Source organism: Mustelus asterias, chromosome 4 (genome assembly GCF_964213995.1).
Source record: "Mustelus asterias chromosome 4, sMusAst1.hap1.1, whole genome shotgun sequence".
Taxonomy (NCBI): domain Eukaryota; kingdom Metazoa; phylum Chordata; class Chondrichthyes; order Carcharhiniformes; family Triakidae; genus Mustelus; species Mustelus asterias.
The window spans coordinates 76,196,158-76,218,733 of record NC_135804.1 but is presented as its reverse complement, the minus strand read 5'-3'; the positions used below and the strand labels follow the sequence as shown (position 1 = coordinate 76,218,733).

The 22,576-nt window shown below is 48.6% G+C and overlaps 1 protein-coding gene across 1 annotated transcript in view; it reads right to left on the bottom strand.

Moving 5' to 3' along the window:
* Positions 1-22,576, bottom strand: part of LOC144493129 (gamma-aminobutyric acid receptor subunit gamma-4-like) — a 465,743-nt gene that overhangs the window by 240,818 nt on the left and 202,349 nt on the right. The window contains exons 4-5 of the mRNA XM_078212032.1: positions 7,868-8,088; positions 275-357 (exon numbers count right to left, since the gene is read on the bottom strand). Coding sequence (XP_078068158.1) covers positions 275-357; positions 7,868-8,088 — 304 coding nt within the window. The remainder of the gene's footprint in view (positions 1-274; positions 358-7,867; positions 8,089-22,576) is intronic.

Here is a 22,576-nt window from a genome sequence, read left to right as displayed (position 1 = left end):
TGCCTTGAAGCTGTCCTGTGGGAGGAGCTTACTTACATTGGGCTCACATGAACAATAAAACCCAGGGCACAGTCTGCTGGATAGAAAGCAGTGGAGAAATTGGGTTGTCTTGAGGTCTGATGAGCACAAGCCATCCATCATTCCTGATCTTGGCTCACAAATAAATCAGAAAGCTAACCTATTATTTGTAAGAGAGAGGTAATATGAAACAGCAAGCCCCAGTTAATTTTATGATTGGAATTGGGGATTTGGATGAGTTATCAATGAGACTTACAGCTGGAGAAGGTGAGAGGACAGGACTGCTCATCCATGGGAAAGTTCTGTAGATAGAGCTGACACTCTGCCTCGATTGTGAGCCTGAAAAATGGGGAAAAAAAGTTATTTCCATCAACCATACCAACATTTCAAATTTTAAAAAGTCCTTTATTGGGAAGACTGAAATTACTGGATGGAATTCTATCCCACCCATGGCGGTTTTGGTGATGGGCGGGTGTGGTGAATCTGGCGGGAGGCAAAAAGTCAGAACCCCACTGGTGTAAAATCCCATTGCAATTCTCCCAATGACAGGTTAATGGTGGGTCACACTTCCTGCTGGCTGGTGGCGTGAATGTCATTTGCATTCATTTACATACCATGAATGCTCATTTAAACAGCTGCCTGCTGGTATCCTGTCAGACCTTTCAATCCTGTGTCATGTCTGTGGGACATCACATCAAACCCAACTGCTAAAGAAAGGCGTGCGCAAAGCAGTTGGTCCTCAATTCACCAGAAACTTCGGGGCGAGTGCAACAACTTTCTGCCATAGTGCTGGGCTGCTCCTGGTGTGCTGCTCACCACTCTGCCAGGGCAGACTGGTTCCTGTCCTCCATCTCCTTGCCAAGCTGGCCTTCATGGAGAGCACCATACTGCTGGACCCATGGACCCTCCTGTGTTACTGGCTCAGATCAGTATTGCACCTGGGATTGGGAATATAGGGGTCTCCTTCCCCCCAGGTGTCACACACTAGTGTCTATCTGGACAGTACTGTGCTGTGGGACTCATGCTGCCATCACAGCAAAGGTCCGAAGTTTGAACAGGGGTGAGGAGTATGAGGAGGAGGGGTGGTGGTGACGGTGGTTCTTGTGGTCTGGCGATGACAAGGGTAGCAAAGTGGAAGGAGGGATCCACAAAGGGGGGAGGGCGAGGGCTCATGAGGTGGATGAGGAAGAGGAACAAAGAAAGGCAGATGCCTGACCCCTATCTGTCATCTCCTACATGGTCTGACCCCTATCTCTGCCATCTCCTACATGGTCTGACCCCTTTCTCTGTCATCCCTTCCAGCCTTCCTTGATGAGATATTAGTATTCCTCTAATTCTGACCTTTCTTTTTTATATTCATTCATGGGACATGGATTTCGCTGGCTGGGCCAGCATTTATTGCCCATCCCTAGTTGCCCTTGGAGGGTAGTTGAGAGTCAACCACATTGCTGTGGCTTTAGAGTCACATTTAGGCCAGACCAGGTAAGGATGGCAAGTTTCCTTCCCTAAAGGACATTAGTGAACCAGATGGATTTTTCCGACAATCAACAATGGTTTCACGGTCATCAGTAGATTCTTAATTCCAGATATGTTTTAATTGAATTCAAATTCCACCACCTGCCTTGGCGGGATTCAAATCCGGAACATTCGCTGAGTTTCCGGATTAATAGTCTAATGATAATGCCATTAAGTCATCGCCTACCCTTACATGTTCCCATTTGTAATCGCTCCATCATTGGTGACTATGTCTTCAGTTGCCGAGGCCCTGGAATTCCCTCCCTAAACCTCTAAGCCTCTCTATCTTGCTTTTCTCTGTTAAGATGCTTCAATACCTCTTCCTTTACCCAAGCTTTCAATCACCCTGTCCTATATCTGTTTATATGGCTCAGGTTAAGGTTGTGTGATACTGAATTAGATCTGATGGTTGGGGATAAAGGGAGCTACACATACTTATATCAGGAAACAATTACTTCGACAAATAATATGTTTTTGCCTTAAATTTGCTCTGACTTGTTGCTGGTGTAATTTTACCTGGTCTGTGGAGAATGCCCTGTTTAGGCAGGAACAAAGTTTCTGCAGCATTTCTGACTAATTGCAGTTTCATAGCAGTTTTACCCTCCAGATTTCCACTTCTCACCTAAAGTTGTCAAGCCCTTTCGGAAGACATGCACTGATATACAGTGGCTATATATAAATATGTGAGACACACACAACTACAGAGACACTCTCTCTCACTTTCTCTCTCCCTCTATGTTTATTAAGGAACCCCTCCTGACCCTAGGCCCAGAAGATTAGTCACCGATTGGTTCCTTCTCCCATCTCTGGTCCAGCCACCATTTACTGTGAGACCCAGGAAGGCCCCAAGGTGTCGGGGCCTAATCCCAGACCAGCCCAGAAACACATATTTCATGTTATTGGCTTTATGGTTCATTAAAGAGCAGAATGGTGGTGGAGACCTCCTATGTCTGTGTGAACAACTTCCTTCAAAGTTCCTGAAGCAGTGGCATCAGCTGGGCCTGTGGTTTCAGTGCTGAGTTTGGGGGCTGGGGAAGGAAAGGGAAGGACAGTGCCAGGAGCAAATGGCAGGATGATGACACCCCCCCAGCCCTTGACTTGGGCCTTGGTGCAAGGGGTGTTTCACCGAATAAGAGCCTGATGGACAAGTCCCAAGCCTCCCCTCCTCAGGAGGCTGAGAGAAATGATTGAGGACTCAATTATTTAATCTTTGCTCTGCAAGTTAGCCCCTTGTGGTGAACCATCGTTGGTTCCCACTGGATAGTACTGAGCCAGGGGCTGGCCAGTACTACAAGGATGTACATATGTTACTGTTGGGTTGTGCTATTGTTGCTGTTGGGGTTAGGGTGGGGTTGTTACACCTTTGTACTGTAGTGTTGTGGCACATCCCAGTCGGACTCCGCCTCCTGGGAGAGGTATAAGAGTCCCTGCTCTGGCTGGAGCCCCTCAGTCTGGGATAGTGTATATAATTACTGGCTGCTTCATTACAGTAAATAAAAGCCTTTCATTTACCGAGCTTCAGGCCTCGTGTTTGAGAAGCGCATCAATTTTATTTACTGTCGTTAAACTCTCGTCGAAGAAAAAAAAAGAGAGTATGGAGCAAATTCTGAAGCCGGAACGCCTTACACTAGATCCACGTGCGGTGGGCACTTCTAACACCTTCGACCACTGGCTGAAGTGTTTCGAAGACTACCTGGCAGCCTCCGCAGCGGTCACCACAGGTGATGACAGACTCCGGGTCCTCCATGCGAGGGTAAGCGACACTGTCTACCTCGCGATCCGTGCGGCCACCGATTATACTAAGGCCCTCGAGCTTCTGAAGAAGCGCTATATCAAACCACCCAATGAAATACACGCTCGTTACCTCCTAGCCACTCGACGACGGCAGTCTGGCGAAACGATGGAGGAATATGCGAACGAGCTCCTACAGCTAGCCAGGGGCTGTAACTGCAAAGCAGTGTCGGCTGAGCAGAGCATGAACGACCTTGCCCGAGATGCGTTTGTGGCGGGGGTCGGATCGTCGTACATTTGACTTAAACTGTTGGAGAAGGGTAACCTTAATCTTACCCAGGCAATCGAGCTAGCGGAGATGCTCGAGATGGCCTCCAAAAGCTTAGTATTATATCCGGAGGACCATGTGGAGACAACGTGGCAGGAGCAGTCGCCAATCCCTCCTCATCCCTCGGGTTCGAAATGCTGCGTAATGGCGTGCTCCCACTCGGGCCAGACGACAGCAGCAGCCCCGGGCGGCCCGCGGTGCTATTTCTGTGGGGGAGCGAAGCATACTCGGCAACGGTGTCCCGCTAAAGCTGTGTTGTGCACCGCACACGGTAAAAAAGGGCACTATTCAAAAGTGTGCCGATCTAAACCCAGGAACGGCAGTGCGGCCTGCGATTCTTCAGAGCTCGGCTCTTCGTCGTCAAAGTCATCGCGGGGTTCATCCACGTGCGAGGCCAGGACGACGCCATTACGGTCAACGGAGTCGGAGATGTGTGACCACCAGGGGTCGCTGAGTTTGGCGCCCTCACCCACGTGCGACTCATGGGAGCGGTCATGTTGGTCGACACTGACCACGAACGACCAGCAGGGGTCCTCCTCATCGATTTCAGCAGCCTGCAGTGGCGCTCATGAACCAACGGTGGCGTCGATCATCCTGGACCAGGCCAAACCTCATAGACTTGACAAATCTATGATGAATATCCAGGTAAATGACCACGTGATTTATTGTCTGTTTGACAGCGGGAGCACTGAGAGCTTTATCCACCCAGACACTGTGAAGCGGTGTGGACTCCAGATTCAACCTGCCAAACAGACAATCTCTATGGCATCAAGGTCCCAGTCTGTTGCCGTGCTAGGGAGTTGCGTGGTAACTTTGAAGGTGCAAGGCACAGTTTACGAGCGTTTCAAGCTCCTCGTGTTGCCGTATCTTTGCGCGCCAATACTTCTCGGACTAAACTTCATGGTCCACTTGAGGAGTGTAATCCTACAGTACGGTGGGCCACTCCCTTCACTGGCAGTGGGAAAATAGCAGCAGCCTCCAAATTGCCCAACGCGCCACGCCTGCAGCCTCTCGACGCTGAAGATCACCACACCCTCCTTGTTCCAGAATCTTGTGCAAGGCTGCAAGCCCATCGCGACTAAAAGTAGGCGTTACAGCGCTGAGGATCGGATCTTCATTAGATCTGAGGTTCAGCGGATCCTCAAAGAACGGATCATACAACCCAGCGCTAGTCCGTGGAGAGCGCAGGTCGTGGTGGTCAAGAGTGGGAACAAACCCCGGATGGTCATTGACTACAGTCAGACCATTAACCGATATACGCAGCTGGATGCGTATCCTCTCCCGCGCATATCTGATATGGTCAATCAGATTGCGCAGTACCGGGTGTTCTCCACCATAGACCTCAAGTCTGCCTACCACCAACTCCCCATTCGCCCAGAGGACCGACAATACACAGCTTTTGAGGCGGATGGTCGCTTGTATCACTTTCTCAGGGTTCCCTTTGGTGTCACCAATGGGGTCTCGGTCTTCCAGCGTGCTATGGACCGAATGGTGGACCAGAACGGGCTGCAGGCTACCTTCCCGTACCTGGATAATGTCACCATCTGCGGCCATGACCAGCAGGATCACGACACGAATCTCCTGAACTTCCTACGCACTGCATCTCGCCTGAACTTGACCTACAACAGGGAGAAGTGTGTGTTTCGTACGCGCCGTTTAGCCATCCTCGGATACGTGGTGGAAAACGGGGTCATTGGCCCTGATCCAGACCGTATGCGCCCCCTCTCTGAACTTCCCTTGCCTGCTAGTGCAAAAGCACTGAGAAGATGCTTAGGCTTCTTCTCTTATTATGCGCAGCGGGTTCCCAACTACGCGGACAAAGCCCGTCCGCTCATTAAGTCCACGACTTTTCCCTGAACGCCAGAGGCCCGATTGGCCTTCGATAAATTGAAAGCCGACATCGCGAAAGCTATGATGCTCGCTGTAGACGAGTCCATCCCCTTTCAGGTGGAGAGCGATGCATCTGATTTCGCCCTGGCCGCCACACTTAACCAGGCGGGCAGGCTCGTCACATTTTTTTCCCGCACCCTCGAAGGCCCCGAAATTCGGCATTCAGCAGTGGAAAAGGAGGCCCAGGCCATTGTGGAGGCCGTCAGGCACTGGCGCCATTACTTGGCGGGAAAACGGTTCACCCTGATCACGGGCCAGCGGTCCGTGGCGTTCATGTTTAACAACACGCAGAGCGGCAAGATCAAGAATGACAAGATCTTGCGGTGGAGAATTGAACTCTCCACCTATAACTACGACATCATGTATCGTCCAGGGAAACTCAATGAGCCCTCGGATGCCCTCTCACGTGGAACATGCGCTAGTATACAGGAGGACCGTTTGCAGGCCCTCCATAATGACCTATGCCATCCTGGGGTCACTCGGCTCTACCACTTTATAAAAGCCCGCAACCTGCCTTACTCGGTGGAGGACGTCAGGTCAGTAACAAGGAGCTGTCGGGTTTGCGCGGAATGCAAACCGCACTTTTACCGACCTGACCGGGCACATTTAGTCAAGGCCACTCGTCCCTTCGAGAGATTGAGTGTCGATTTTAAGGGCCCCCTTCCCTCAACAGATCGGAATGTGTACTTCCTCAATATCATTGACGAGTACTCTCGGTTCCCTTTTGTTGTTCCCTGCTCTGATACATCTGCTGCCACGGTTATCAAGGCATTCCGTGATCTCTTTACCCTGTTCGGGTACCCCGGCTACATCCATAGTGACAGGGGCTCGTTGTTCATGAGCGATGACTTGAGGCAATTCCTGCTCTCATACGGGATTGCCTCGAGTAGGACCACGAGCTACAACCCTAGGGGTAACGGACAGGTGGAACGTGAGAATGCTACAGTCTGGAAGGCTGTCTTACTGGCGTTGAAGTCAAAAGGTCTTCCAGTCTCCCGTTGGCAAGAGGTGCTCCCTGATGCGCTCCATTCTATTCGCTCCCTCCTGTGTACGGCAACCAATGCTACTCCCCACGAGAGGATGTTCTCATTCCCTCGGAAGTCTTCCTTGGGGACCTCATTACCGTCTTGGTTGACGTACTCAGGACCCGTCCTCCTGCGGCGACATGTAAGGGCCCGCAAGTCCGACCCGTTGGTCGAACAGGTCCATCTCCTCCACACCAACCCTCAGTATGCCTATGTGGCATACCCTGACGGGCGAGAGGATACGGTCTCGGTCCGAGACCTGGCGCCAGCAGGGGACGTAGCAACCCCTGTCGCTCCCATACCCCCTGTTACAAACCCTTTATCTCTTGTTTCTTCCCCGGACACGGCGCGGGCAGCATCCGGACCGTTGCGTAACCATTTTACTCCCATGTACAGCTTGCCTGAGCCCAGAAGATGGTCGCCACTGCAGGGCGTGTCAGGATCCCATGGACTACCGACACCTCAGGGTCAACCGGCCTGTGAGTCCGTCGAAGAACAGCTGGACGCCGCCTTGGGGAGAACGCCACCGCAAGTGCCTACTCCGGTGTCACCGCCGGTATTGAGGAGGTCACAACGACGGTGCGGTCCCCCTGACTGTCTGAACTTATAGACTGCTGACACTTTATTCTGTTTTTGTACCCCGCCGGCCTTTTTTCTCAAAGGAGGGGTGAATGTGGTGAACCATCGTTGGTTCCCACTGGATAGTACTGAGCCAGGGGCTGGCCAGTACTACAAGGATGTACATATGTTACTGTTGGGTTGTGCTATTGTTGCTGTTGGGGTTAGGGTGGGGTTGTTACACCTTTGTACTGTAGTGTTGTGGCACATCCCAGTCGGGCTCCGCCTCCTGGGAGAGGTATAAGAGTCCCTGCCCTGGCCGGGACCCCTTCAGTCTGGGATAGTGTATATAATTACTGGCTGCTTCATTACAGTAAATAAAAGCCTTTCATTTACCAAGCTTCAGGCCTCGTGTTTGAGTAGCGCATCACCCCTGCATCCTGTTAATTAATGAATAATGAATTAAGGTTTTTGCTGTGGACGAGGGAATTATATTTTGGTTCTGAAATGTTTGGGCTTTGATCCCTGAAAAACTAAGATTAACTAATTTACAGCAAGCGCATGAAAAATTACAAACTATTAAAAATCATGGCTTGACTTTTAATGAGATTGATTTCTACATGGGTATATACAATAAATTGTATTTTTCATTTTCTTTCAGCACTTCTATGTGTTTCTTGTGAAATAATATTGAACATGGAAAGAAAGACTGAAAGATAAAAATGATCCAGTTCACAAGTCTGATTGGACATGCTACTGGAATGATGTGGGACATCATGTGATGACAGGTTGGCAACCATACCTGAGAGTGTAGAGAATCTTGCCATCATTCCAGATTCGCAGCAGCTGATTGGGTGTGGTGATCCAATGAGAATCTGCCCGTTTTGAGTTTCGGAAGATGGTGTCTGGGATCCAGATGCGTCCCACCATGTTACTGTTTAAGGTCAGAACTTTCAATGTGCTGTTAAAACGCAGCCTCCTGTCATACCAAGTCTGTGCAAAGAAGATATCGATGGTATACTCCTGCAACACAAGGCAGCATTATTTAAAGCCACATGACTCAATTTTTAAAATCCTCCATTCTCAGACCTGTTACACTCTCCTTCGACTCATTGCCCAGGTCAGGGGTCCTGGACTTCCTCCACCTTTGTGACTATCTAACTGGAGCTGTGAGTTCATGATGTGAATGGTGGAGGCAGATTGCAACTCATCTTGGGCCATGCAGAAATGGCTGGTAATGCTCAGCATATAAGACAGCATCTATGGAGGGAGAAATATGCATTTTTAAAATCTCCCTGAAAAATTCAAAACCTGAAGGCAGTTATTAGCACTTATCACATTGTTAACAGGGTAAGTAAACAAAATGATAGAATTTAACTTCCTGTGGTGGATTAATGGGAAAATGTAATTAGTTCAAGATTGAAGGTGAGACACAATTCTCCTGAAATGAACTGTGGAACATGGTAGCAAGGACAAAAACCTGTAAATATTTCTGCTTAATTATGCATCTGTCACTTACCAATGGTTGCTGTGTCTTTTACCCATAAATAACAATGAATACCATTAGCCTCGTTCTTCTGGCTGCTGTCTCATGTTAAAAACTGATGTGTTTTGGTTGTTTGGGAAGTTAAAATGTTTAAAAAATCTGAAGCAGGAAGCTAACTCACCTCTAACCTACCTATTTCTGATTTTAATAGAGGCAGTTCAAGGGTCGGTTGACCAACTTTGTCTCAGAAGGTGGGTTGGCCACTGAAATTGTTTAAAGAAGGCTGTTTGCCTCCAGTTTAGCAGTGCTTCTATTTTTAATTACAGTTGGCTGTATTTTCTGGATTTGGAGAAACTTGCTCAGTGGCTTTACAGCAGTGCATGTGGGCTAAGAGGGGCAGGCTTACCTCGTATTAAGTTGATCTTTCTCTACACCCTAGCTATGACTGTAACACTACATTCTGCACTCTCTCCTTTCCTTGTCTATGAACGATATGTTTTGTCTGTACAGCGTGCAAGAAACAATATTTTTCACTGTATGTTAATAAATGTGACAATAATAAATCAAATCAAATCAAAGTCAGTGAATGTTCCAGGCCCAACAAACCTACTGATAAACAATTCACCACAACCCATGATTTTCCCCAAACCACCACTTCACCAACAACCCCCATCACTGACTCCTATCAGAATCACCATGCCCCACCCTCCTGATTACTGACCCCCAACCCCCTCAGCCACTGATATAGCTCCAATCGCCCACTAATATCCCTGATTCTGCATGAACATCTCCCACATAATCCTCAACTTTCTAAGCCAACAGGTACCTACCTCACCCACCCCCAACTTCATGATCACGACCTGAGCAGCACCAAACTTACCCACTCCAGGATCACAGTCCCATCTCCAGCCTTCGCTGCCTCACAGGGAGCTACACCAGAGAATCAAAGGTCAGCAAACGGTGTACCATTATTTTAAAAAGATGTGAGGAATAGGCCAGAAACATACAGGCTGGTCAGTTTGACTTAGTTGTGGGCAAATTATTGGAAACAGTTCTGAGAGACAGAGTAAACCGGGCGAGGTATTGAATGCAAAAGCAGGGATGTAATGATGGAACTATATAAAACACTGGTTAGACCACAGCTGGAGTTTTGTGGTAACAAGAAGGTTTATGGGGTGACCTAATTTAGGTGTACATAATTCTGATGGGCCTAGACAGGGTAGACGGAAGGACTTGTTTCCCCTAGCTGAGAAGTCAATTACCGGGGGCATAAATTGAAAGGGATTGGTAGAAGAATTAAAGGGGACAGGAAGAAAAATCTCTTCATGCGGAGGGTGGTGGCATCTGGAATTCACTGCCTAAGTTGGTGGTTAAGGTTGAAATGCTCAACTCTTTTAAAAGGTACCTGGATCTGCATCTGAAATGCTGGAACCTGCAAGGCTCTGGACCAGGTGCTGGAAATTGGATTAAAAATGAGCAGATAGTTTATGTTTCCTCTTTTTTGGCCAGCACAAGCACAATGGGCTGAATGGTCCTTTTCTGCGCCTTAATTATTCTGTGGTTTGGGATCACCTGCCTCAATAACAATAACAATAAAAGTACAGCACAGGAACAGGCCCTTCGGCCCTCCAAGCCTGTGCTGATCATGATGCCCCAACTATCCCTGAGCTACACCAGAGACTAATGTAAGAGTGCTTCTACTGCCCTTTAAATCTGATTGCACCTCCTCACCTTCTAGGAGACAGAGAGCGGGTCTTACACCACCTGACTCAAATTGTTAAAGATTTTTGAGTCTATTTAAAGGAATGGGAGTGAAATGCCTGTTTAAAAAAAAGAGGTAGACAAAAGGCGGATAACTATAGGCTGGTTAGCTTAATGTCTATAGTGGGGAAAATGCTTGAAACTATCATCAAGGAAAAAATAGCAAGACATCTGGATATAAATTGTCCCATTAGGAAGACGCAGCATGGGTTCATGGCAGGTCATGTTTGACTAATTTGCGGAATTCTTTGAGAACATTGTGCTCAGTGGACAATTGGGAACCTGTGGATGTGGTGTATCTGGATTTCCAGAAGGCATTTGGACAAGATGCCACACCAAAGGCTGCTGCATAAGATAAAGGTGCATGGTGTTACCGGTAAAGTATTAACATGGATAGAGGATTGGTTAACTAACAGAAAGCAAAGAGTGGGGGTAAATGGGTGTTTTTCTGGTTGATGATCAGTGATTAGTGGTGTGCCTCAGGGATCAGGGTTGGGGCTTCAATTGTTTACGATTTATATCGATGATTGGAAGTTGGGGACCAAGTGCAGTGTGTCAAAATTCGCAGATGACACCAAGATGAGTGGCAGAGCAAAGTGTGCAGAGGATGCTGAAAGTCTACAAAGGGATATAGATAGTCTAAGTGGGTGGGCAAGGGTCTGGCAGATGGAGTACAATGTTGGTAAATGTGAGGTCATCCATTTGGTAGGAATAACAGCAAAATGGACTATTATTTAAATGGTAAAAAATTGCAGTTAAATTAGTGAAGAAAATCGGAGGTTTTTTTTCCAAACAGGAAATAGGCCCAGCAGCAGCCTGGGAAGGTTTTGGAGGGTTTAAAAGTCGGCCGCACCTTTGAGCGGGCAGCGTCGTTAGCGGGCAGCGGAGTGAGCAGGGGACAGAGTGAGAGCTACAAGGGCTTTGGCTCACAGGGCTTCGGCGAAGGCGAGGAAGGTTGTTTGTTTGTTTTTCTTCGGTTACACCCCCTTTTTGTTTTATCCCAAAAACTAAAAAGGACATGGCTGGTATGAGTGGGAGGCCAGTATACTGCATTCGGTGTGGGATGTGGGAGTTCCTGGAGACAACTTGCCTCCCGGAAGTCCATATCTGTGCCAGATGTGTGGAACTGCAACTCCTGAAGGATCGTGTAAGGGAGCTGGAGCTGAGGCTCGATGAACTCAGTTTAGTTAGGGAAAATGAGAGAGTAATAGATAAAAGTTATAGTCAGGTAGTGTCACCAGGGTCTCGGAAGGAAGACACGTGGGTCACGGTTAGGAGGGGTAATAGTCAGAAGGGTGATGTGCCAGAAAGTACCCCAGTGGCAGTCTCCCATAAAAGAAAGGGATGGGCAACAGATGGGAGAAGGGAAGGGAGTGAGCAGTCTGTGGAGGGATCCCCTGTGGTTGTCCCCCTCCAAAATAGGTATATTGTTTTGGATTCTGTGGAGGGGGATGACCCTCCAGGGGTAAGCCACGAGGACCAGATCGCCTCCACGGAGACAGGCTCAGGGGTCTGGAAGGGAAAAAAGGGGTTTAGGAGAGCGATAGTTGTGGGGGACGCAATGGTTAGAGGCACGGACAGGCGCTTCTGTGGGACTGAATGAGAATCCAGGATGGTAGTCTGCCTCCAGCTTGTATATCTTGCCCCAGTAAATATCAAGATCATTAACTCTGTTATCCACTGCAGAGAATCTGCCCAGCCTCAGTGTTCTGGACATTTTCAGAATTTTGGTTCATTATTCCATGAATCACACACATTGGCGGCGATTCTCCCAAAAGTGCTGAATTGGCAGGAAAACTGTTCTAGATCGCGACAGTTCTGACAGTTCAACTTCTCACCTGAATCTCTGCACTCTGTGCACTGAAGAAGTCCCAATCGTGAATATCGTTAAAAACTCAGGGGGGTGGGGCCTATTCGCACCGGAGTTTGACAGTTCTGGAGCTCTGCGCATGCGCAGTGACCCCAAACTGTCAAATTCCTGTTTGCTGGTCAGCTCACTGGCCAGCCTGGACCCCACAGTGCTGCCCTCCAGCCTCCCCATCCCATGGCCCGATTGTGGCCCCCACAGCAATTCCCGGGCCAGCCCTGACCCGCCCAGCCCGGAGCACCCTGATGCCCAAGCCCCACCCCCCAGCAGTGGCGATCCCCCCCACCCCCCCCTCACCCTGGCTGACCCCACCCCCCCCCCCCCCTCCGGGGTCAGACCCCACCTCCCACTGGGGTCAGACCCCCCTCCCACCGGGGTCAGACCCCCCTCCCACCGGGTCAGACCCCCCTCCCACCGAGGTCAGACCGTTCCCCACTGTGGTCAGACCTCCCCCCCCCAGGGTCAGATCCCCCCCCCAGGTTCAAACCCCGCCCCCCCCAGCCCGCCCCAGTCGCTGCCACCCTCCCCCCATCCCAGATCAATCCCAATGCAGAATGGCAGTGGGACCCTCCACCCTCATCAATCACACCTAGGCCCTGCCCACAATAAGCCCTGCCCCCTTGGCACTACCCGATGTCTGATTGGTAGTGCCAAGGTGCCCCCTGGACATGGGCACTTTGCCCCTTTGGCAGTGCCAGGGGGCACAAGCTGGCACTGCCAGGGTGCCCATGCCCAGGGGGCACCCCCCACTGCCCGACCCCCTGGGGAGGCCCCGATTGCCCCCTTCAGTCCAGTGGGGTCTCCAGCTACCTCCATGAATGTGGGGAGCTAGTTTGAACCCCACCGGACTGAAGTACTCCTGGTGGGGTGGGAGATTCGATCGAGACCTGAAAGGTCTCGATAAATAACAAATCTACATTTTAAAAGAAGATTTAAATTACTTACGTGCCTTCCCGCCGGTTTCCAGCGTGGTCTGGCCGGCGACTGCTCGCTGACTCTGGGAGATGTGCATACGTTCCCCGCGCATGCGCAAATCCCCATTCAAGGTTGCAGATGTGCGTCTCCCGTCTGGACCTGCCAGAAAAGTGGCGGGCGCGGATGGGAGAATCGCGGCCATTATGTTAGTTTTTAAAAAGTGTGTCAAGCTGAAATCAGTCATGTATTTATCTGAGGAATAACAGCAAAATGGACTATTATTTAAATGGTAAAAAATTGCAGTTAAATTAGTGAAGAAAATCGGAGGTTTTTTTTCCAAACAGGAAATAGGCCCAGCAGCAGCCTGGGAAGGTTTTGGAGGGTTTAAAAGTCGGCCGCACCTTTGAGCGGGCAGCGTCGTTAGCGGGCAGCGGAGTGAGCAGGGGACAGAGTGAGAGCTACAAGGGCTTTGGCTCACAGGGCTTCGGCGAAGGCGAGGAAGGTTGTTTGTTTGTTTTTCTTCGGTTACACCCCCTTTTTGTTTTATCCCAAAAACTAAAAAGGACATGGCTGGTATGAGTGGGAGGCCAGTATACTGCATTCGGTGTGGGATGTGGGAGTTCCTGGAGACAACTTGCCTCCCGGAAGTCCATATCTGTGCCAGATGTGTGGAACTGCAACTCCTGAAGGATCGTGTAAGGGAGCTGGAGCTGAGGCTCGATGAACTCAGTTTAGTTAGGGAAAATGAGAGAGTAATAGATAAAAGTTATAGTCAGGTAGTGTCACCAGGGTCTCGGAAGGAAGACACGTGGGTCACGGTTAGGAGGGGTAATAGTCAGAAGGGTGATGTGCCAGAAAGTACCCCAGTGGCAGTCTCCCATAAAAGAAAGGGATGGGCAACAGATGGGAGAAGGGAAGGGAGTGAGCAGTCTGTGGAGGGATCCCCTGTGGTTGTCCCCCTCCAAAATAGGTATATTGTTTTGGATTCTGTGGAGGGGGATGACCCTCCAGGGGTAAGCCACGAGGACCAGATCGCCTCCACGGAGACAGGCTCAGGGGTCTGGAAGGGAAAAAAGGGGTTTAGGAGAGCGATAGTTGTGGGGGACGCAATGGTTAGAGGCACGGACAGGCGCTTCTGTGGGACTGAATGAGAATCCAGGATGGTAGTCTGCCTCCAGCTTGTATATCTTGCCCCAGTAAATATCAAGATCATTAACTCTGTTATCCACTGCAGAGAATCTGCCCAGCCTCAGTGTTCTGGACATTTTCAGAATTTTGGTTCATTATTCCATGAATCACACACATTGGCGGCGATTCTCCCAAAAGTGCTGAATTGGCAGGAAAACTGTTCTAGATCGCGACAGTTCTGACAGTTCAACTTCTCACCTGAATCTCTGCACTCTGTGCACTGAAGAAGTCCCAATCGTGAATATCGTTAAAAACTCAGGGGGGTGGGGCCTATTCGCACCGGAGTTTGACAGTTCTGGAGCTCTGCGCATGCGCAGTGACCCCAAACTGTCAAATTCCTGTTTGCTGGTCAGCTCACTGGCCAGCCTGGACCCCACAGTGCTGCCCTCCAGCCTCCCCATCCCATGGCCCGATTGTGGCCCCCACAGCAATTCCCGGGCCAGCCCTGACCCGCCCAGCCCGGAGCACCCTGATGCCCAAGCCCCACCCCCCAGCAGTGGCGATCCCCCCCACCCCCCCCTCACCCTGGCTGACCCCACCCCCCCCCCCCCCTCTCCGGGGTCAGACCCCACCTCCCACTGGGGTCAGACCCCCCTCCCACCGGGGTCAGACCCCCCTCCCACCGGGTCAGACCCCCCTCCCACCGAGGTCAGACCGTTCCCCACTGTGGTCAGACCTCCCCCCCCCAGGGTCAGATCCCCCCCCCAGGTTCAAACCCCGCCCCCCCCAGCCCGCCCCAGTCGCTGCCACCCTCCCCCCATCCCAGATCAATCCCAATGCAGAATGGCAGTGGGACCCTCCACCCTCATCAATCACACCTAGGCCCTGCCCACAATAAGCCCTGCCCCCTTGGCACTACCCGATGTCTGATTGGTAGTGCCAAGGTGCCCCCTGGACATGGGCACTTTGCCCCTTTGGCAGTGCCAGGGGGCACAAGCTGGCACTGCCAGGGTGCCCATGCCCAGGGGGCACCCCCCACTGCCCGACCCCCTGGGGAGGCCCCGATTGCCCCCTTCAGTCCAGTGGGGTCTCCAGCTACCTCCATGAATGTGGGGAGCTAGTTTGAACCCCACCGGACTGAAGTACTCCTGGTGGGGTGGGAGATTCGATCGAGACCTGAAAGGTCTCGATAAATAACAAATCTACATTTTAAAAGAAGATTTAAATTACTTACGTGCCTTCCCGCCGGTTTCCAGCGTGGTCTGGCCGGCGACTGCTCGCTGACTCTGGGAGATGTGCATACGTTCCCCGCGCATGCGCAAATCCCCATTCAAGGTTGCAGATGTGCGTCTCCCGTCTGGACCTGCCAGAAAAGTGGCGGGCGCGGATGGGAGAATCGCGGCCATTATGTTAGTTTTTAAAAAGTGTGTCAAGCTGAAATCAGTCATGTATTTATCTGAGCTGCTCGTGAGGCACATCGGTCACTGGTAAATAGAGTCATAGAGTCATAGAGGTTTACAGCATGGAAACAGGCCCTTCGGCCCAACTTGTCCATGCCGCCCTTTTTTTTAAAACCCCTAAGCTAATCCCAATTGCCCACATTTGGCCCATATCCCTCTATACCCATCGTACCCATGTAACTATCTAAATGCTTTTTTAAAAGACAAAATTGTACCCGCCTCTACAACTACCTCTGGCAGTTTGTTCCAGACACTCACCACCCTCTGTGTGAACAAATTGCCCCTCTGGACACTTTTGTATATCTCCCCTCTCACCTTAAACCTATGCCCTCTAGTTTTAGACTCCCCTACCTTTGGGAAAAGATATTGACTATCTACCTTGTCTATGCCCCTCATTATTTTATAGACCTCTATAAGGTCACCCCTCAGCCTCCTACGCTCCTGAGAAAAAAAGTCCCAGTCTATTCAGCCTCTCCTTATAACTCAATCCATCAAGTCCCAGTAGCATCCTAGTAAATCTTTTCTGCACTCCTTCTAGTTTAATAATATCCATTCTATAATAGGGTGACCAGAATTGCACACAGAACTCCAAGTGTGGCCTTACCAATGTCCTGTACAACTTCAACAAGACGTCCCAACTCCTGTATTCAATGTTCTGACCGATGAAACGAAGCATGCCGAATGCCTTCTTCACCACTCTGTCCACCTGTGACTCCACTTTCAAGGAGCTATGAACATGTACCCCGAGATCTCTTGGTTCTGTAACTCTCCCCAACGCCCTACCATTAACTGAGTAAGTCCTGCCCTGGTTCAATCTACCAAAATGCATCACCTTGCATTTGTCCAAATTATTAAATGCAAGGGTTTTGGTCAGGAAGTGGAGAGTGAGGCCGGAGGTCAAGTTCTGGGGGCCAGAGGGTGACACAAAGTAGGTGGAACATCACTTTGGGGGTAGTGCCCTGTACCCATTCAGGGCACCTCCCCTACCCCTCCCCCAGTAGATATGTAGGCATCCCCTTGCCCTCCTGCCAAGGTGATGAAAGAGCATGGGAGAGAGATAGACTCCATCTTCTACATTCCATTATGTTATGGAAGTGAAGTTGGAATAAGGCCCTTAACTAATAAATACCTGGCCAATTAAGGGTCTCAATAGGCCTGAGGGTGGGCAGGGTGGCTGACGTTACCACCACCGACCCCCCGCTCCCCCCCACCCCCACTGTAAGATGGGGGACAGCCTGGGAGGGTGGGAAGAGGCTGGCCGAGCTACCCTTATGTTTGACGTGCTCCTACCTGCAATTATGCTGGTATGGGTGGTGGTATTGGGGGGCATTAAATTCATCCCATTTTATGGGAGAGGGTCAGAGTGTAGCTAAATGGGTTAGGGTGAGGGGAGAGTGTAGCTGTGTGGGATGAGGTGGGCGGGGGGGTGGGGGGGGGGGGGCGGGGAATGGGCACTCTAGCCAAGTGGGGGAGGAGTGAGTTAGACTGTAGTTCTATGAGGGAGGCAGTGGCTGCGTGAGGGAGGGGTGAGGGAGATGAGCTGTTTGGGGGAGGGGAAGGGTGTGAGAGATTCGTTGTGTGGGGGAGGGGTGAGGGAAATGAACTGTTTGGGGGAGGGGTGTGAGATACTAGTTATATGGGGAAGGGTGAGTGAGACTCGCTGTGTGGAGAGGAGATGGACGGACAATGTGTGTGTAAATGATAGGTGAATCACACTATATCATGGAGAGTAGCTGTTGGAGCCTGTGTGGGGATTATTTCATTTTGTGCTCTTGGTCTTGATGGGGTTTGCCTGTTGCCCTAAGAATGCTGCCGTAGTCTACTGTTTGTATTTACTGATCCGTGTACATCTCAGTAACTCTACACCAGGTTGTACTCCTTGCTTCCAACTACATCTCAGTTTCTTACTGAGACATTCACAGGATTAGACACTGTGATGCCTTGACCAATCTCCCTGATCTGATTCAAATTTCACTTTGAGTTTGAGGATGAACTCCACTCTCTCATCATTCAATTGGAGTGTTTTCCACCCCAGTGGTTGTAGATTTTCTACTTGTTTCTGATTCCTTTGTTCCATCCAGATCTAAAGAGTGTGTAATGTTCCATTGGCTTTCTTTCCAATGACATAAAAGCTATTCTGTCCCTTCTGACGTTCCCCTGGTCTGTCTCAGTTCTATTAGATCTCGATTGTGGAACTGTTTCTATGGCAATGCTTTCTTTCTGTTTATCTCATATCCACACTCTCTCCTTGGGCTGTGGCACTTTCAAGTCTTCTGAGCCTGAAGGTGAAATTAGGAGCTTGACTGTCTCTTTGTTGCTCATCACATTTATGAACTTTCTCACTAACATCTGAGGTAATATGAGGTTATAATGTTTGTTGTCGAGCTTGTAGCTGCCTTTCTATCAATAGTTCTGATGGCAAGACCTGTTTTTAAGGGTGGAGTTCTGTAAGTAAGTATAGAATCATAGAAACCCTACAGTGCAGAAAGAGGCCATTTGGCCCATCGAGTCTGCACCGACCACAATCCCACCCAGGCCCTACCCCCATATCCCTACACATTTACCTGCTAATCCCTCTAACCTACGCATCTCAGGACACTAAGGGGCAATTTTTAGCATGGCCAATCAACCTAACCCGCACATCTTTGGACTGTGGGAGGAAACCGGGTGAGCACCCGGAGAAAACTCACACAGACATGAGGGGAATGTGCAAACTCCACACAGACAGTGACCCAAGCCGGGAATCGAACCCAGGTCCCTGGAGCTGTGAAGCAGCAGTGCTAACCACTGTGCTACTGTGCCGCCCATTGCTACCGTGCCGCCCAAGTAAGGCTAAGTTAATATCTTTGTTCTTTTTCATAAATTCTTTTATTATTTGAACTCCTCTTTCTGTTTCTCCGTTTGACTGAGGATATCTCGGTGATAATCACTATCATGAAACCATATTCCTGCACAAAGGTGTGGAACAGTTCGTTAACAAATTGATATTGGTTTTCCAACACGATAACATCTGGGATGCCAAGTGCCACAAAGATTATTCTTAATGATGTACTGACTGCCTCTGCCATGTGCAGTCTACTCACTTCAAACCACTTATAGCATTAATCAATGTCAATGATGAAAACTTTGCCTTTAAACTCAAATAAATCCATTCCCAGGCACTGCCTTGGCCTCAAAGGTAAAGTGGAGGGTGCCAGTGATTCACTCTGTTATTGCCTATTCACTACACATGCAAAGAAATCTGTGATTAACTCTTCAATGTCTAATGTCCAGCCACCAGACTGACTGCTGGGCTCTTGCTCTGCATTTCATTATCCCCAATTGACCTTGATGGATTTTCGGGAGAATGTGGAGTGAAAATGTTTAGGGATGACGAGTCTGTCATTAAAAACTAACAAATAAACAAAATCATTCATCATAGTGCTGCTGTGTTTGCTTAATCTCTTGTCATCTTTACTCAGTAAGCTGGTAAGTATTTGGTAATGAGTGAAGTTTATGCTTCCACTTCCTCAATAAAATTTAAACATTCAAATTTGAATCTTTCCATTGGTATTCTTGATAACGCATCTGCTGTTGTCTGGTACTTGCCTTAAACATACTCAGTAATTGAATCATATCTCAGTCTAAAACATTGAATTCTAGGCTGCACTTTTGCAATTCCCCTTGGGTTAGGAAGAGTAAACAAAGGTTTGTGCTCAGTTTCAATTTTAGCCATTAATCCTGCGACATGATCAGAAAACTTCTCACACAGGTCCACATAGCTGTTAATGTTTCTTTCTCAGTGGTTGCATATCTGTGTCCATTAGAGATTTTGAGGTGGAATAAAATCGTCTGCTTTATCCATTTTTTTTGAACTTGAAACAACACTGCCCCCAAGCCTGTAGATGATGTATGCACTGCTAGAATTCTGCTAAATCTGGATAGTAGTGTATTAGAATTTCAGTTGACCTTATCTCAACAATGTTTTAATGTCTTATTGATGTGCATCAAGTTTGGTAGGAACTTGCCGAGCTGATTGACCATCCAAAAAATCTTTATCATTTTTGGTTTTTAGGAACTCTCTAATGACCTTGGTTTTCTGCGAGTCAGCCATAATTCCCAAAACTTGCCCAAAAATATTCTCATTAGCTTTGCAAATTCACATTGGTCATTCAATATCAAACCTGCTTCATGTAGGACTTTGAGGATTGTTCTCGCTCAGCAATTATGTTCCTCCCTCAATGAACCCGTGGTATGTCGTCCATAGGGAAAATGACTCCTTCTGTGCATTCCAGGGTCTGAGACGTTGTTCTTTGGAATTCTCAGGTGCAGAAGCAGCTCGTTAAAACAATAATGACTAAATGGCCTGATAAAAGTAATTAGTAATGTTTGTCCAGAGGCAATTGCTAAAATCCACTGTTCACATCTAATATTGTTAAGAGGGTGCTTTTTGCTAGTTTGATGAGAGTTTATTCCACTGTGCCATTGGGTGGATCATGCGCTCTGCTGACTTGTTTAATTGATTCAAGTCCACACAGATTCTAAATAAACCACTCGGCTTTTGTATTGAATTTTGACTATTCCAGAACCGCACTTTGTCAGTCAGGTTACTGGAAAGGTGATGCCCATTGAACACATGCCCATTGTGACATGTGTTCAATCTTGCTTTTGAAGGTGAGGGACCTTCCTCGCTGACTTAGCATCTGCCCTTAGGGTTACATTATATTCTGTCTTCAGCTTTCCTAAGCCTGAAAACAGGATAGAAATTAATTTTTCAATACTGAATTACTGAACTTCTCTTCAGCAGCTTCATTAACTGCTGTTTTTCTGCTCTATAATGATGATTTCTGGTTCTATATGTGGGGCGACACGGTAACACAGTGGTTAGCACTGCTGCTCCACAGCTTCAAGGACCTGGGTTCGATTTCCAGCTTGGGTCACTGTCTGTGTGGAGTTTGCACATTCTCCTCGAGTCTGCGTGGGTTTCCTCCGGGTGCTCCGGTTTCCTCCCACAGTCCAAACATGTGCCGGTTAGGTGAGTTGGCCATGCTAAAATTGTCCCTTAGTGTCCTGAGATATGTAGGTTAGAAGATTAGCGGGTAAATATGTAGGGATATGGGGGTAGGGCCTGGATGGGATTGTGGTCGGTGCAGACTCGATGGGCCAAATGGCCTCTTTCTGCACTGTAGGGTTTCTATGATTCTATGATGATATAACATACAAGGGTTCAATAATTTCTTTATCCCTGTGTCTCAATTGTTATGACTGGTCCCTAGATGAGGTCTCCTAATTTGTTAAACTCCCGAATGGGACCCCAATGTTGTTACGCTCCCCGCCCCCACTCTCAGTTGGTTACTACAAGGTTAATTTAAAAGGCATCTCTTCCCCCATGGATACCTTTTCCCATTCCAAATGTATCTCATTTTTAGAGGGAGCCAATTTAACCAGACTTTCTGGAGTCAAAAAAAAAGTAATTTTAATAGTTATACAAAAACTGCAAAAATAATAAGGCGGCAACACACACATACATAAACTAATCAGCAGTGAGATGTTAGAAAAGAGAAATATACAAATCAATCTTTGACTTGTCCATGAGCATTGATGGTGGTACATTGCAGCCATTAAGTTGGGTGATTCCAGTAAAGTTAACTTTAGTAGTTTAGCAGTTAGTTTGGAGACACTGAATTCTGCTGAACTTTTCTCCAGCAAGAGAGAGAGATTTTTGCCTGCAACCTGCAGGGGTTACTGCTGTTTCTTCTTGTTTCTGTGCCACACATGCTAACACTCCAGTACACATTGATCAGGTCTGCAGGTGGCTTTGTAAGCCATTTCTGTGTAAACTTGGAAGGGACAAAATAAATATGTCTTTCATCTCGAGTCAGTTTTCTTTGAACTCAGGCCATTTCCACATTCTGAGATATACCTCAACAGGAGTCACGTTTTGGGTGCTTGCTGAGATGTGACAATTGTCTCCATCATCTCTGCAGCCAAATGAAATAAAAGTTCAGTTTTTCTCATTTCACCTCTTCCCTTCAATGTAAATTCAGAGAAGTGGATACTCAGCGAGACCTTGGTGTCCTTATGCAACACTCGTTGAAAGTAAGCATGCAGGTACAGCAGGCAGTAAAGAAGGCAAATGGTATGTAGGCCCTCATAGTGAGAGGATTTGAGTATTGGGAAATGGATGTCTTACTGCAATTGTATAGGGTGTTGGTGAGGCCACGCCTGCATATCTGTGTGCAGCTTTGGTATCTTTATCTGAGGAAGCAAATCTTTACTATAGAGAGAGTGCAGCGAAGGTTTGCCAGGCTGATTCCTGGGATGGCAGATCTGGCATATGAAAAGAAACTTAAGTCAGTGAGGATTATCTTCACTGGCATTTAGAAGAGTGAGAGGGGATAGAACATAGAAAAGCTACAGCACAAACAGGCCATTCGGCCCACAAGTTGCGCCGAACATGTCCCTACCTACAAGGCTTACCTATAACCCTCTATCTTACTAACTTCCATGAACTTATCCAAAAGTCTCTTAAAAGACCCTATCGAATCCGCCTCCACCACCACTACCGGCAGCCGATTCCACACACCCACCACCCTCTGAGTGAAAAACGTACCCCTAACAGCTCCTCTGTACCTACTCCCCAGCACCCTAAACCTGTGACCTCTTGTGGCAACCATTCCAGCCCTGGGTAAAAGCCTCTGAGAATCCACTCTATCAATATCTCTCAACATCTTATACACATCTATCAGGTCACCCTTTCTTCAGGTGAGGGGCTTGGAGGGGCTTGGAGCTCCGAACGCTTGTGTGGTTTTTGCTACCAAATAAACCTGTTGGACTTTAACCTGGTGTTGTTAAACTTCTTACTGTGTTTACCCCAGTCCAACGCCGGCATCTCCACAGCAAAGATCATTGCCA